The sequence below is a fragment of the Pleurodeles waltl genome, chromosome 7, assembly GCF_031143425.1.
Source record: "Pleurodeles waltl isolate 20211129_DDA chromosome 7, aPleWal1.hap1.20221129, whole genome shotgun sequence".
In the NCBI taxonomy this organism is placed as follows: Eukaryota; Metazoa; Chordata; class Amphibia; order Caudata; family Salamandridae; genus Pleurodeles; species Pleurodeles waltl.
This window is the reverse complement of record NC_090446.1, coordinates 87,500,883-87,517,802: the sequence shown is the minus strand read 5'-3', so window position 1 is coordinate 87,517,802 and position 16,920 is coordinate 87,500,883. Positions and strand designations below refer to the sequence as shown.

At 48.8% G+C, this 16,920-nt stretch overlaps 1 protein-coding gene across 2 annotated transcripts in view; it reads left to right on the top strand.

The window, feature by feature from the left end:
• The window catches only part of NOP2 (NOP2 nucleolar protein), a 318,038-nt gene that overhangs the window by 63,353 nt on the left and 237,765 nt on the right, over window positions 1-16,920 (top strand). For both annotated transcript variants that reach the window (XM_069243103.1, XM_069243104.1), the window contains exons 6-7: window positions 14,641-14,705; window positions 16,161-16,282. In XM_069243103.1, coding sequence (XP_069099204.1) covers window positions 14,641-14,705; window positions 16,161-16,282 — 187 coding nt within the window. The remainder of the gene's footprint in view (window positions 1-14,640; window positions 14,706-16,160; window positions 16,283-16,920) is intronic.

Here is a 16,920-nt window from a genome sequence, read left to right as displayed (position 1 = left end):
CAAAAGTACAGGTTAGGGAAAGAACACTGGTGCTGGGGCCTGGTTAGCAGGCCTCAGCACACTTTCAATTGTAAACATAGCATCAGCAAAGGCAAAAAGTCAGGGGGCAACCATGCCAAGGAGGCATTTCCTTACACAACCCCCCCCCAAACGAAAGAGGATGAGACTAACCTTTCCCAAGAGAGTCTTCATTTTCTAAGTGGAAGAACCTGGAAAGGCCATCTGCATTGGCATGGGCAGTCCCAGGTCTGTGTTCCACTATAAAGTCCATTCCCTGTAGGGAGATGGACCACCTCAACAGTTTAGGATTTTCACCTTTCATTTGCATCAGCCATTTGAGAGGTCTGTGGTCAGTTTGAACTAGGAAGTGAGTCCCAAAGAGGTATGGTCTCAGCTTCTTCAGGGACCAGACCACAGCAAAGGCCTCCCTCTCAATGGCACTCCAACGCTGCTCCCTGGGGAGTAACCTCCTGCTAATGAAAGCAACAGGCTGGTCAAGGCCATCATCATTTGTTTGGGACAAAACTGCCCCTATCCCATGTTCAGAGGCATCAGTCTGCACAATGAACTGCTTAGAATAATCTGGAGCTTTGAGAACTGGTGCTGAGCACATTGCTTGTTTCAGGGTGTCAAAGGCCTGTTGGCAGTCCACAGTCCAGTTCACTTTCTTGGGCATTTTCTTGGAGGTGAGCTCAGTGAGGGCTGTCACAATGGATCCATATCCCTTCACAAACCTCCTGTAGTACCCAGTCAAGCCAAGGAATGCCCTGACTTGAGTCTGGGTTTTTGGAGCTACCCAGTCCAGAATAGTCTGGATCTTGGGTTGGAGTGGCTGAACTTGGCCTCCACCTACAAGGTGTCCCAAGTAAACCACAGTTCCCTGCCCTATCTGGCATTTGGATGCCTTGATAGAGAGGCCTGCAGATTGCAGAGCCTTCAAAACCTTCCTCAGGTGGACCAGGTGATCCTGCCATGTGGAGCTAAAGACAGCAATATCATCAAGATAAGCTGTGCTAAAGGACTCCAAGCCAGCAAGGACTTGATTCACCAACCTTTGGAAGGTGGCAGGGGCATTCTTTAAACCAAAGGGCATAACAGTAAACTGATAATGCCCATCAGGTGTGGAGAATGCTGTCTTTTCTTTTGCTCCAGGTGCCATTTTTATTTGCCAGTACCCTGCTGTCAAGTCAAAGGTACTTAGAAATTTGGCAGCACCTAATTTATCAATGAGCTCATCAGCTCTTGGAATTGGATGAGCATCTGTCTTGGTGACAGAATTGAGCCCTCTGTAGTCCACACAAAACCTCATCTCTTTCTTTCCATCTGTGGTGTGAGGTTTGGGGACCAAGACCACTGGGCTAGCCCAGGGGCTGTCAGAGCGCTCAATGACTCCCAATTCCAGCATCTTGTGGACTTCCACCTTGATGCTTTCCTTAACATGGTCAGACTGTCTAAAGATTTTGTTCTTGACAGGCATGCTGTCTCCTGTGTCCACATCATGGGTACACAGGTGTGTCTGTCCAGGGGTTAAGGAGAAGAGTTCAGGAAACTGTTGTAGGACTCTCCTACAATCAGCTTGCTGTTGGCCAGAGAGGGTGTCTGAGTAGATCACTCCATCTACTGTACCATCTTTTGGGTCTGATGACAGAAGATCAGGGAGAGGTTCACTCTCTGCCTCCTGATCCTCATCTGTTACCATCAACAGATTGACATCAGCCCTGTCGTGGAAGAGCTTAAGGCGGTTTACATGGATCACCCTTTTGGGGCTCCTGCTTGTGCCCAGGTCCACCAAGTAGGTGACCTGACTCTTCCTCTCTAGTACTGGGTAAGGGCCACTCCATTTGTCCTGGAGTGCCCTGGGAGCCACAGGCTCCAGAACCCAGACTTTCTGCCCTGGTTGGAACTCAACCAGTGCAGCCTTTTGGTCATACCAAAACTTCTGGAGCTGTTGGCTGGCCTCAAGGTTTTTGGTTGCCTTTTCCATGTACTCTGCCATTCTAGAGCGAAGGCCAAGTACATAGTCCACTATGTCCTGTTTAGGCTCATGGAGAGGTCTCTCCCAGCCTTCTTTAACAAGGGCAAGTGGTCCCCTTACAGGATGACCAAACAGAAGTTCAAAGGGTGAGAACCCTACTCCCTTCTGTGGTACCTCCCTGTAAGCGAAAAGCAGACATGGCAGGAGGACATCCCATCTCCTTTTGAGTTTTTCTGGGAGCCCCATGATCATGCCTTTTAATGTCTTGTTGAATCTCTCAACTAAGCCATTAGTTTGTGGATGGTAAGGTGTAGTGAATTTATAAGTCACTCCACACTCATTCCACATGTGCTTTAGGTATGCTGACATGAAGTTGGTACCTCTGTCAGACACCACCTCCTTAGGGAAACCCACTCTGGTAAAGATACCAATGAGGGCCTTGGCTACTGCAGGGGCAGTAGTTGACCTAAGGGGAATAGCTTCAGGATACCTGGTAGCATGATCCACTACTACCAGGATATACATATTTCCTGAGGCTGTGGGAGGTTCCAGTGGACCAACTATGTCCACACCCACTCTTTCAAAGGGAACCCCCACCACTGGAAGTGGAATGAGGGGGGCCTTTGGATGCCCACCTGTCTTACCACTGGCTTGACAGGTGGGGCAGGAGAGGCAAAACTCCTTAACCATGTTGGACATATTGGGCCAGTAGAAGTGGTTGACTAACCTCTCCCACGTCTTGGTTTGTCCCAAATGTCCAGCAAGGGGAATGTCATGGGCCAATGTTAGGATGAATTCTCTGAACAGCTGAGGCACTACCACTCTCCTAGTGGCACCAGGTTTGGGGTCTCTGGCCTCAGTGTACAGGAGTCCATCTTCCCAATAGACCCTATGTGTTCCATTTTTCTTGCCCTTGGACTCTTCAGCAGCTTGCTGCCTAAGGCCTTCAAGAGAGGGACAGGTTTCTTGTCCCTTACACAGCTCCTCCCTTGAGGGTCCCCCTGGGCCTAAGAGCTCAACCTGATAAGGTTCAAGCCCCAAAGGCTCAGTTCCCTCAGAGGGCAGAACTTCTTCCTGAGAAGAGAGGTTCCCTTTCTTTTGCTGTGTTGCAGTTGGTTTCCCAACTGACTTTCCTGTTCTCTTGGTAGGCTGGGCCATTTTTCCAGACTCCAGCTCTACTTTTTCACCCTGTGCCTTGCACTGTGCTCTTGTTTTCACACACACCAGTTCAGGGATACCCAGCATTGCTGCATGGGTTTTTAGCTCTACCTCAGCCCATGCTGAGGACTCCAGGTCATTTCCAAGCAGACAGTCCACTGGGATATTTGAGGAGACCACCACCTGTTTCAGGCCATTGACCCCTCCCCATTCTAAAGTAACCATTGCCATGGGATGTACTTTTCTCTGATTGTCAGCGTTGGTGACTGTGTAAGTTTTTCCAGTCAGGTATTGGCCAGGGGAAACCAGTTTCTCTGTCACCATGGTGACACTGGCACCTGTATCCCTCAGGCCCTCTATTCTAGTCCCATTAATTAAGAGTTGCTGTCTGTATTTTTGCATGTTAGGCGGCCAGACAGCTAGTGTGGCTAAATCCACCCCACCCTCAGAAACTAGAGTAGCTTCAGTGTGAACCCTGATTTGCTCTGGGCACACTGTTGATCCCACTTGGAGACTAGCCATACCAGTGTTACCTGGATGGGAGTTTGGAGTGGAACCTTTCTTGGGACAGGCCTTGTCTCCAGTTTGGTGTCCATGCTGTTTACAGCTATGACACCAGGCCTTTTTGGGATCAAAGTTTTTACCCTTGTACCCATTGTTTTGTGAAGAGGCTCTGGGCCCACCCTCCTGTGCAGGTTTTTGGGGGCCTGTAGAAGACTCTTTACTATTTTTAGTTTTGGTTGTCTCATCACCCTTCTGCTGGGGAGTCTTTGTGACCCCTTTCTTTTGGTCACCCCCTGTTGAAGTCTTGGACACCCTTGTCTTGACCCAATGGTCCGCCTTCTTTCCCAATTCTTGGGGAGAAATTGGTCCTAGGTCTACCAGATGCTGATGCAGTTTATCATTGAAACAATTACTTAACAGGTGTTCTTTCACAAATAAATTGTACAGCCCATCATAATTACTTACACCACTGCCTTGAATCCAACCATCTAGTGTTTTCACTGAGTAGTCTACAAAGTCAACCCAGGTCTGGCTCGAGGATTTTTGAGCCCCCCTGAACCTAATCCTGTACTCCTCAGTGGAGAATCCAAAGCCCTCAATCAGGGTACCCTTCATGAGGTCATAAGATTCTGCATCTTGTCCAGAGAGTGTGAGGAGTCTATCCCTACACTTTCCTGTGAACATTTCCCAAAGGAGAGCACCCCAGTGAGATCTGTTCACTTTTCTGGTTACACAAGCCCTCTCAAAAGCTGTGAACCATTTGGTGATGTCATCACCATCTTCATATTTAGTTACAATCCCTTTGGGGATTTTCAACATGTCAGGAGAATCTCTGACCCTATTTATGTTGCTGCCACCATTGATGGGTCCTAGGCCCATCTCTTGTCTTTCCCTCTCTATGGCTAGGATCTGTCTTTCCAAAGCCAATCTTTTGGCCATCCTGGCTAACTGGATGTCCTCTTCACTGGAGTTATCCTCAGTGATTTCAGAGTTGTTGGTCCCTCCTGTGAGGGAACCAGCATCTCTGACTATTATTTGTGGAGTCAGGGCTTGAGAAGCCCTGCTCTCCCTAAGTAGGACTGGAGGGGGGGAATTTCCCTCCAAGTCACTATCTTCATCCTCTGAGTTGCCATCCTCAGAGGGGTTGGCCTTTTCAAACTCTGCCAAAAGCTCCTGGAGCTGTACTTTGGTAGGTTTGGGGCCCATTGCTATTTTCTTTAGTTTACAGAGTGACCTTAGCTCTCTCATCTGTAGATGGAGGTAAGGTGTGGTGTCGAGTTCCACCACATTCACATCTGTGCTAGACATTATGCTTCTAAAAGTTGGAATACTTTTTAAGAAACTAAAACTGGTTCTAGAATCTAATTCAAACTTTTAACAAACTTTTAAACTCTAAAAGAAATGCTAAACAGGATCTAACACAAGGCCCTAGCAGGTCTTTTAAGAATTTAGAAAACTTTTCAAATTGCAAAAATCAATTTCTAATGACAATTTTGGAATTTGTCGTGTGATCAGGTATTGGCTGAGTAGTCCAGCAAATGCAAAGTCTTGTACCCCACCGCTGATCCACCAATGTAGGAAGTTGGCTCTGTATGTGCTATTTCAAAGTAAGGAATAGCATGCACAGAGTCCAAGGGTTCCCCTTAGAGGTAAAATAGTGGTAAAAATAGATAATACTAATGCTCTATTTTGTGGTAGTGTGGTCGAGCAGTAGGCTTATCCAAGGAGTAGTGTTAAGCATTTGTTGTACATACACATAGACAATAAATGAGGTACACACACTCAGAGACAAATCCAGCCAATAGGTTTTTATATAGAAAAATATCTTTTCTTAGTTTATTTTAAGAACCACAGGTTCAAATTCTACATGTAATAGCTCCTTCGAAAGGTATTGCAGGTAAGTACTTTAGGAACTTCAAATCATAAAAATTGCATGTATACTTTTCAAGTTATTGACAAATAGCTGTTTTAAAAGTGGACACTTAGTGCAATTTTTACAGTTCCTAGGGGAGGTAAGTATTTGTTAGGTTAACCAGGTAAGTAAGACACTTACAGGGCTTAGTTCTTGGTCCAAGGTAGCCCACCGTTGGGGGTTCAGAGCAACCCCAAAGTCACCACACCAGCAGCTCAGGGCCGGTCAGGTGCAGAGTTCAAAGTGGTGCCCAAAACACATAGGCTAGAATGGAGAGAAGGGGGTGCCCCGGTTCCGGTCTGCTTGCAGGTAAGTACCCGCGTCTTCGGAGGGCAGACCAGGGGGGGTTTTGTAGGGCACCGGGGGGGACACAAGTCCACACAGAAATTTCACCCTCAGCAGCGCGGGGGCGGCCGGGTGCAGCGTAGAAGCAAGCGTCGGGTTTTCAATGTTAGTCTATGAGAGATCTCGGGATCTCTTCAGCGCTGCAGGCAGGCAAGGGGGGGATTCCTCGGGGAACCCTCCACTTGGGCAAGGGAGAGGGACTCCTGGGGGTCACTTCTCCAGTGAAAGTCCGGTCCTTCAGGTCCTGGGGGCTGCGGGTGCAGGGTCTCTCCCAGGCGTCGGGACTTTAGGTTCAAAGAGTCGCGGTCAGGGGAAGCCTCGGGATTCCCTCTGCAGGCGGCGCTGTGGGGGCTCAGGGGGGACAGGTTTTGGTACTCACAGTATCAGAGTAGTCCTGGGGTCCCTCCTGAGGTGTTGGATCGCCACCAGCCGAGTCGGGGTCGCCGGGTGCAGTGTTGCAAGTCTCACGCTTCTTGCGGGGAGCTTGCAGGGTTCTTTAAAAGCCGCTGGAAACAAAGTTGCAGCTTTTCTTGGAGCAGGTCCGCTGTCCTCGGGAGTTTCTTGTCTTTTCGAAGCAGGGGCAGTCCTCAGAGGATGTCGAGGTCGCTGGTCCCTTCGGAAGGCGTCGCTGGAGCAGGATCTTTGGAAGGCAGGAGACAGGCCGGTGAGTTTCTGGAGCCAAGGCAGTTGTCGTCTTCTGGTCTTCCGCTGCAGGGGTTTTTCAGCTGGGCAGTCCTTCTTCTTGTTGCAGGAATCTGATTTTCTAGGGTTCAGGGTAGCCCTTAAATACTAAATTTAAGGGCGTGTTTAGGTCTGGGGGGTTAGTAGCCAATGGCTACTAGCCCTGAGGGTGGGTACACCCTCTTTGTGCCTCCTCCCAAGGGGAGGGGGTCACAATCCTAACCCTATTGGGGGAATCCTCCATCTGCAAGATGGAGGATTTCTAAAAGTTAGAGTCACCTCAGCTCAGGACACCTTAGGGGTTGTCCTGACTGGCCAGTGACTCCTCCTTGTTATTCTCATTATTTTCTCCGGCCTTGCCGCCAAAAGTGGGGCCTGGCCGGAGGGGGCGGGCAACTCCACTAGCTGGAGTGTCCTGTTGGGTTGGCACAAAGGAGGTGAGCCTTTGAGGCTCACCGCCAGGTGTGACAATTCCTGCCTGGGAGAGGTGTTAGCATCTCCACCCAGTGCAGGCTTTGTTACTGGCCTCAGAGTGACAAAGGCACTCTCCCCATGGGGCCAGCAACATGTCTCGGTTTGTGGCAGGCTGCTAAAACTAGTCAGCCTACACAGATAGTCGGTTAAGTTTCAGGGGGCACCTCTAAGGTGCCCTCTGTGGTGTTTTTTACAATAAAATGTACACTGGCATCAGTGTGCATTTATTGTGCTGAGAAGTTTGATACCAAACTTCCCAGTTTTCAGTGTAGCCATTATGGTGCTGTGGAGTTCGTGTTTGACAGACTCCCAGACCATATACTCTTATGGCTACCCTGCACTTACAATGTCTAAGGTTTTATTTAGACACTGTAGGGGTACCATGCTCATGCACTGGTACCCTCACCTATGGTATAGTGCACCCTGCCTTAGGGCTGTAAGGCCTGCTAGAGGGGTGTCTTACCTATACTGCATAGGCAGTGAGAGGCTGGCATGGCACCCTGAGGGGAGTGCCATGTCGACTTACTCGTTTTGTCCTCACTAGCACACACAAGCTGGCAAGCAGTGTGTCTGTGCTGAGTGAGAGGTCTCCAGGGTGGCATAAGACATGCTGCAGCCCTTAGAGACCTTCCTTGGCATCAGGGCCCTTGGTACTAGAAGTACCAGTTACAAGGGACTTATCTGGATGCCAGGGTCTGCCAATTGTGGATACAAAAGTACAGGTTAGGGAAAGAACACTGGTGCTGGGGCCTGGTTAGCAGGCCTCAGCACACTTTCAATTGTAAACATAGCATCAGCAAAGGCAAAAAGTCAGGGGGCAACCATGCCAAGGAGGCATTTCCTTACAGCAGCTCTAAGGCTTCTTGGCCTTCTGTCTTCCTGCATCCTCCTTGTCTACTATGCCTACTCTGCAAAGGAATCTCAAGTTCCAGTGGACCACGGAAACCTATCAAATGCTATTCTGCATACAATCCGCAGTGTTGACTGATCAACTGCAGTTCGACCAGTGGCTCTTCCTTCCCCAACAACAGCTGACAGTGGGGACAGATGTGTCACTGCTGGTTTGTGGTGGTCACCTAGGGTGCTGGAGATTGGTGGACTCTTAGCTTTAGCGGTAACCCAGCTATATATCAATCTATTGGCATTGCATGCCATTTTTTTTATTTTTTATATTGAGGCGCTTAGTGCTGTCCATCAAAGGGAGGAGGCTGCAGGTTCTCATGGAGAACACCACCAGTTGTGGTACTGCAAAAAGCAGGGTGGATTTGGGTCCTGTATTTAGAGGCCCTCCACCTCTGGAGTTGGCTGGCGTGTTTGGGTGTTTTCCTTGGTCACTGAACCATTTAGTGTGCTCTCTGAATGCAAGGGTGGATGAACGCAGCATGTGACGTTGGTGGATCACAAATGGCATCTGAGTTGGGGCAGGGCATCTTCTGGCAGTTTGGAGAACTTCGGCAAGAACGTTTTGCCACAGTTGAGAATGCCCTTTGAAGTTCCTATGAAGATATAGATTCCAGAGAGAATTGAATAGGGAAGTCCTGTACGCATTTCCACCCCTACCTTTCCCACCCTGACTTCTGAAAAAGATCAAGAATAACTGAGCTCATGTCTTCCTAGTAGCTCTGGACTGGGCCAGGAGTGTGTGGTACCTGGGGCTTTTGAGCACTCCTTGTGATCAGGCTGCCACATTTCGAGAGGAACTTCTATCTCCGGATCAGGGTCTTTCAAGCGAACCAGTGCTATCACTCTGTGCATGGAGTTTGAGCGGCTGCAGTTAACTGCGTTTGACGTGCCACCCAATGTATTCGGTGACATCCTTGCTGCCAGGCATCCTTCCAGAAAGTCAGTGCAACCCCCTTACACCACCCTTTTTCTGGACAAAATGTTGCTGAGTACCTGGGTGTTCTTCTTGCTGAAATTTGTGACTCCTTTTAATGTTTGCCACTCGATCACTTTCCTAGCGTTTTTTGACTCTCTCAACCCTCAAAGAGGAAGAGAGACCACATCGGATGGACCCCAAAAGAGCTGTAAGCTTTTACATCGACCGTACCAGGAACTGGACAGTCAGCTTTTTGTGGGATTCTCTTAGGCAAGGAAGGATAAGGCTGTGCAGTAAAGGACACTGCCAATAGTCCTCTGCATTATTAAACGCATGCTAAGAAGCAGCCTCCAGAGGGACTGAGGGTCCAGTCCAAAAGGGCTATGGCTGCTTCCATTGTTTTGGCATGCAGAGGGCCTGTGTCTGACATTTGCCAGGCTCCGACAAGGGTGTTGGTGTCCACGTTCACAAAACCCTACTGCCTTGAAAGCCATGTTGGATGTGAAAAACACTTCTCTTGTGTAGTCCATCAAGTCTTTTTGCTCTTGGTGCACTCAACAGACCCTCCTTTTGGGAGTGTACTGCCTTGCTGTTTGTTCTAAAGGTGAGGAATCTGCAGTAAGAAGTATTCAGTATCCATCAGACGAACAGTTACTTATCTTTGTAAATGCTCATTCTGGAGTGCCTTTTCTCACTGGAGGTCAGAAACCAAGCCTGCTTGGGCAGGGACATTACACACCCCTCCCCACAGGATGATCTACATTCCAAGGCAGGAGGCTTCAAAGAAGCCCCCCGCCCCCCCTTTTAAAATTCAGAACTGGCTTTCCTCAGAGGAAGATGCTGACCCCTCCCCCTTGCACTAGGGACCGTCTGGCACCTGGACAGGCAGTAAAATTAGCTACGCAGGAGGTGTGTTGCACTTCCAGGCTGGAACCAGGGTGACCACCCTGAAGTGGACACAGCCTAGGAAATTCTGCCATCTTTGTGGTGAAACTTAGGAACTCTGGACAGGGTGATGCCCACTCCCATCAGGAAGTGGTCATCTAGGGGGTGTAATGACTCCCAAGGGTAAGTAGCCCATTGGCCAACACCCCCTTCATTGAGTGGATCCCCCTGATACCAATAAAACAGATCTTCGCTGGGCTCAAAAGGAGTCGACAAAAAGCTCTGAGTAACGAGGAGCACAACAGACTTGGCACCAACCCAGCTAACCTGCCTGCTTCACCTGACCGTCAAGGAGCAACTGACCTGTCCTGCTGCTGCAACCTCCAAGCAACCGGGAGAGCTGCCAGTGCTTCGCAAATCACCAAGAAGAACTCTCTTGGGGCAGAGGACCTGCTCCCCTGCATGTGCAGGCCCCAAGAAAGAACTGTGAGGACTGGGTCTGCCAAAAAGCCGACGCCGGACATCACCAGCCACCTAGCCCAAGCTGAAGTGGGTCAGGGGTGTCCGCGTGATCTCTGGGTGTTCCAGAGACGAAGCCCACCTTGGGTTTGCCTACTGGGGGCTTCACAACGGTGTTTGTAGCCTGTTTCTGCAGGCCTCCCAGCAACCACGAGTGACCTGAAGACAAAAACCCGACTTCTAAGGACACCTCTGCACCCAACCGCCACGGACGGAGGAGAAGAGGACCCAGTGTGTCCCCACGTCTTCCACCCTCATTTGACCTGAGCCCACTTGTTGGCTTGGTCGGACTGAACCCCCAGTCCTCTCCTGCAGAAGTTTCTGCAGCCCCCTTTTGCAAATGGCGAAGTGGACCGACTGTGTTCCCACGTGCCTGAGGACATCAAGGGTCTAGCCCCCCTGTGGGTTCCCCTGGACTGATCTTCCAGTCCATCCCTGCAGCAGTTTTGTAATGGGACCGATCCCCATAGGCCTAAATGGGGCAATGAACGCTGATTTGCACCCCAGCACTTGGCCACCCCAGTGCCACCCAAGGCGATCTGCTGGTGTGGCCTTTGGCCTTGTCACATACCCTAAGTCCAGGAGATTGGGTTTGAAAGTTGTTGTACTATACTATACCTGTGTAGGAAGCTGGCTCTGTATGCACTATTTCAAAGTAAGGAATAGTATGCACAGAGTCCAAGGGTTCCCCTTAGAGGTAAGATAGTGGCAAAAAGAGATAATTCTAATGCTCCATTTTGTGGTAGTGTGGTCGAGCAGTAGGCTTATCAAAGGAGTAGTGTTAAGCATTTGTTGTACATACACACAGGCAATAAATGAGGAACACACACTCAGAGACAATTCCAGGCCAATAGGTTTTTGTATAGAAAAATACATTTTCTTAGTTTATTTTAAGAACCACAGGTTCAAATTTTACATGTAATATCTCAAATGAAAGGTATTGCAGGTAAGTACTTTAGGAACTTTGAATAATCACAATAGCATATATACTTTTCAAATAAAACACATATAGCTATTTTAAAACTAGACACAGTGCAATTTTCACAGTTCCTAGGGGAGGTAAGTAATTGTTAGTTCTTGCAGGTAAGTAAACCACCTACGGGGTTCAAGTTTGGGTCCAAGGTAGCCCACCGTTGGGGGTTCAGGGCAACCCCAAAGTTACCACACCAGCAGCTCAGGGCCGGACAGGTGCAGAGTTCAAAGTGGTGCCCAAAACGCATAGGCTTCAATGGAGAAGGGGGTGCCCCGGTTCCAGTCTGCCAGCAGGTAAGTACCCGCGTCTTAGGAGGGCAGACGAGGGGGGTTTTGTAGGGCACCGGGGGGGACACAAGTTAGCACAGAAAGTACACCCTCAGCAGCACGGGGGCGGCCGGGTGCAGTGTGCAAACACACGTCGGGTTTTCAATTGGAATCAATGGGAGACTAAGGGGTCTCTTCAGCGATGCAGGCAAGGGGGGGGGCTCCTCGTTGTAGCCACCACCTGGGCAAGGAAGAGAGCCTCCTGGGGGACACTCCTGCACTGGAGTTCAGATCTTTCATGTCCTGGGGGCTGCGGGTGCAGGGTCTTTTCCAGGCGTCCGGATCTGGGAGACAGGCAGTCGCGGACAGGGGGAGCCTCGGGATTCCCTCTGCAGGCGTCGCTGTGGGGGCTCAGGAGGGGCAACTCTGGCTACTCACGGTCTCGTAGTCGCCGGGGAGTCCTCCCTGAAGTGTTTGTTCTCCACAAGTCGAGCCGGGGGCGTCGGGTGCAGAGTTGCAAGTCTCACGCTTCTGGCGGGAAACGCAGTTGTCTTGAAGTTGCTTCTTTGGAAACAAAGTTGCAGTCTTTGGTGAACAGGGCCGCTGTTCTCTGGAGTTTCTTGGTCCTTCTAGAGCAGGGCAGTCCTCTGAGGATTCAGAGGTCGCTGGTCCTGGGGAATGCGTCGCTGGAGCAGTTTCTTCAGAAGGGGGGGAGACGGGCCGGTAGAGCTGGGGCCAAAGCAGTGGGTGTCTCCGTCTTCTCTGCAGGGTTTTTCAGCTCAGCAGTCCTCTTCTTCTTAGGTTGCAGGAATCTAAGTTCCTTGGTTCTGGGGAGCCCCTAAATACTGAATTTAGGGGTGTGTTTAGGTCTGGGAGGGCAGTAGCCAATGGCTACTGTCCTTGACGGTGGCTACACCCTCTTTGTGCCTCCTCCCTGAAGGGAGGGAGGCACATCCCTAATCCTATTGGGGGAATCCTCCATCTGCAAGATGGAGGATTTCTAAAAGTCAGTCACCTCAGCTCAGGACACCTTAGGGGCTGTCCTGACTGGCCAGTGACTCCTCCTTGTTTTTCTCATTATCTCTCCTGGACTTGCCGCCAAAAGTGGGGGCTGTGTCCAGGGGTCGGGCATCTCCACTAGCTGGAGTGCCCTGGGGCATTGTAACACGATGCCTGAGCCTTTGAGGCTCACTGCTAGGTGTTACAGTTCCTGCAGGGGGGAGGTGTGAAGCACCTCCACCCAGAGCAGGCTTTTGTTTCTGTCCTCAGAGAGCACAAAGGCCCTCACCACATGGGGTCAGAAACTCGTCTCTCAGCAGCAGGCTGGCACAGACCAGTCAGTCCTGCACTGAACAATTGGGTAAAATACAGGGGGCATCTCTAAGATGCCCTCTGTGTGTATTTTTTAATAAATCCAACACTGGCATCAGTGTGGGTTTATTATTCTGAGAAGTTTGATACTAAACTTCCCAGTATTCAGTGTAGCCATTATGGAGCTGTGGAGTTCGTTTTTGACAGACTCCCAGACCATATACTCTTAAGGCTACCCTGCACTTACAATGTCTAAGGTTTTGCTTAGACACTGTAGGGGCATAGTGCTAATGCACCTATGCCCTCACCTGTGGTATAGTGCACCCTGCCTTAGGGCTGTAAGGCCTGTTAGAGGGGTGACTTACGTATGCCATAGGCAGTGTGAGGTTGGCATGGCACCCTGAGGGGAGTGCCATGTCGACTTAGTCATTTTCTCCCCACCAGCTCACACAAGCTGGCAAGCAGTGGGTCTGTGCTGAGTGAGGGGTCCCTAGGGTGGCATAAGACATGCTGCAGCCCTTAGAGACCTTCCCTAGCATCAGGGCCCTTGGTACCAGGGGTACCTGTTACAAGGGACTTACCTGGATGCCAGGGTTGTGTCAATTGTGGAGACAATGATACATTTTAGGTGAAAGAACACTGGTGCTGGGGCCTGGTTAGCAGGGTCCCAGCACACTTCTCATTCAAGTCAGCATCAGGCAAAAAGTGGGGGGTAACTGCAACAGGGAGCCATTTCTTTACAACCTGTATGCAGTTCTTGTTCTTCCTCAATATGAGAACATTACTGCATCTGAAAAATGCAGTCAACTTTCAAAAACTCTAAAAGTTCCTAACTCGAAAAGTGCTCACCTGATTCCGGTGATACTTTTTTTTATAAACTTTAAAAACAAGATGTTTTATTTCTATAAATTGATGTTGGCTTTCTTTATTGAATGTGTCTCACTTACTGGATGAATGTGTGCCTTACATGCTTAGCACTACCCTCTGATATGCCCAACTGCTCGACCATGCTACCACAAAAGAGAGCATTTGGGGTGTCATTTGTGCCTCTGTGATACCTTTAGGGCTTGCTTGGACTGCACAGTGTACCTCATTTTGTTTGGTCCACTATATAAAGAGGCAGCTTCCTACATTGTCCACTAGAAAGTCTTAACAAAGCGAAGTCACTTGTTTATCCCTCGCTGTCTGCCTTGATTGTGATTTAAACTCTATGTGGGTCCTTACACAGGTGAGCTGCCTGTGTATACCCACTATGACGCTGACTTTACCTGTGTGTTCACCTGATTATTTGAATGTAAATGTGCGCTTTTGGCTATCTGGCTGCGTGTATATCTGTATTCTGGAGCATGAACACGTGTGTGGTCTTGCTCCAGAAAGTCTTGGATATTTGCGTACCTGTAGTCCTGTCTGCCTGCCTCTGTTGTTCGCATTATCCGCTTCCTTTTTTCTTGTCTGCTTACCTGTGCCCGATACTGTTTGCAATTGTTGGCTGATTTTACTGATATCTGCAGGATCTCAACAAGTTGCATGCTGGAGTTTTATCCTGCCTTCAACTAGGGTACTTGCTGGTTGCAAATATGGAGTCCAGGCACTTTGAGGTCATCCTAATGGCATAGTGTGTACTGCATAAGTATGTTTAGCATAACTCGAGATAACCACCCCACTCTCCTTCCATAGTGTCAGTTTTCCCTCTGTTTTTCCAGTGTCTCTCTCTTTCTGCCCTTACCTTTGGGTGAAGTTTTAGGGTGTTCAGATTTGATAGTCACTAGTTTGGATGACCTTCTATAATTGCAATTTCCATTTCTTCCTGATTTCCAGTTGCTTCCTATTGAGAAGGCTTCTCGCAAACTGAAGCGCTTGCAGGAGAAGGCACGTCTTGATAGGTGAGTGACACATCAACTGTGAGTGAGGTCACTCAATGAGATGCTCGGTTCCCTCTGGCACTTTCTAATGTCTTTCTGTACTCTAGAGGTACCCCACATTTTGCATGTTTTATATCGCTAGGCAGAAGAAACTGTGAAGACATCCAAGTTTTCAGGTCCACTTCCCAAGGCTGAAAAGCTCAGAGGAGATTCTTCTATGGCACATGATTTTATGAATCCTAGAAAAGTAAACATCTAGATCGTAAAACAGTGGGGGTAAAGGAAGGATAGCACAGGAATATAGGAGAGGAAGTAAGTAGAAGAAGAAAAAAGAGTGGTTGTTGGGAGTGAAAATGGAGTGGTGTTGTAGCACCGCTTCCTTGTGCTATCTACCCAAAAAGACAGGAAGGCAGAAAATGTTTCCCTGAATATATATTTATTTTGATGTTTCAGTTATAGAGTCTCTCAACTTTTGGACACTTCGGAGTGCCTCAGGGCTGCAAATGGGGTGTCACTAAAGAGTAAGAGGGAGATTGCTGTCAAAACAAAGTTACTATGTGATGGAATGGGGGTTGGGGCTGCATTTCGAGCAAGGCGGAGCAGACTTAGTCTGGAAACACTAGAAAGAAGAAGATTGGGAATGATGCGATTGAAGTAAAAGAGTTCATATGAGAAAGGACCAAAAGCATGCTATTCCTGCTCATCAACCTAAACAACACATTTAGTTGCAGTGTTCAGCTGGAAAGCAAGGGGGTAAATGAGAGAACTTAGAGGGCTGCCAGTAAATACCTTAATTTTCCAGAGTGTGTGGTATTTGTGCTAGAAAAGAGAGCCTTAGGTTTAGAGCAGACTGCATCCAAGGGGTGCCCAAAGTTGGGGCTCTGGCATTTCAATAAATTGCTGGGTGATGTGACCTTCCTTAACTTGCCAAGACCCTGGCTTGCTGGGTTGTTGCTACGATGAAGCTTAGTTGTCTAGGACTGACCATTGTTGTGGTTGATTTTGGAACCTGTGGAAAAGATACATTGGGAACAGAGATAAAGCATATAGTGGAGAGCATAAAAGCTGTGCCCTAGATTCAGATACAGGCTGGGCGTAAACACTGTCCTATGTATAGGAAATGAGTACAAAGTGCTAATACAATGTAAAAGTGTTTAGTTTTCTTTGGACAAGCAAGAAACTGACTGAGACCTACTACTATATACAATCTTACATGCTTTGTCTAGGTCCCTAACATAGGTCACCTGCTTATTGAGCGGTCTGCGGCATTATTCACTAGGATTTTTTCCAATTTGTCTCTTCTGTGTACCTTCCCTCATTCCCTTCTAATTCTAGAGGTGGTCTACTCCCTCTCCTCGTGCAGCCTTTCAGGATGCTGTTTCTGTTACACTCTTCCTCTTGATTCCAGAACTGGACTTCTGCACACTCATTTAATACCCTTCTGACCATGCCACTCTTCTTCTTGTTGCTGCCCAGGGGTTCTTCCAGCTCTGAAGAAGAAGAGGAGGCGAAGGAGGGGGATTCCTCAGATCTGCAGTTGAACGTGGACCCAGAAGATCGCTTTGTTTTGCCAAGCAAACAGGAAATTGAGAAAGAAAATATCCTTCCCTTCAAGGGCCAGAAGGGGCCAATATCATCTCTGGGTAGTGTAGAACATGGCATACTCAATAGTTAGCTGAAGTTATTTGGACCTGTGGTGTGAGGAATTCCAAATTGTGTTGGCATAGTTCTGAGGTTGGAACATGGACTCAAAGGCAGACATGTGTGGTCAAAATCAGGAGCCCAGTGCACACTGTACTGTCTACCAGATCACCTACAGTTAAGCTCAGGACATGTTCAGAAATAGATAACCTGATGATTGGTATTGATGCCACATTAGGTACCCCCTGCTGGAAACCACCCTCCTGCACATCCCACTTTTGGGCTTTCATAGGTCACACAGAGACAGTCTTTGAGGAGGTGCTTCCCGATACCTGACCTGCAGAGTATTTTCAGCGTAACTCTGTGTGAACTGTTCTGGCAGTCAGTGTGTGACCCCCAAGCATGTTTGCATACTTTCCTCCCCACCAATGGGTGAATAAGGCAGCAGACACAGTCTTATTCCAGGCACACCAGAATCCATTAATTAAACCTCCTGTGGTTAGAGCTCAGTGAATGGAAAAACCACAAATTTGTAGGGGTCCAAAAAATATGGTGAATGAGGTTGAACTTTTGTCCCTTTCTGACAGTGAAAATC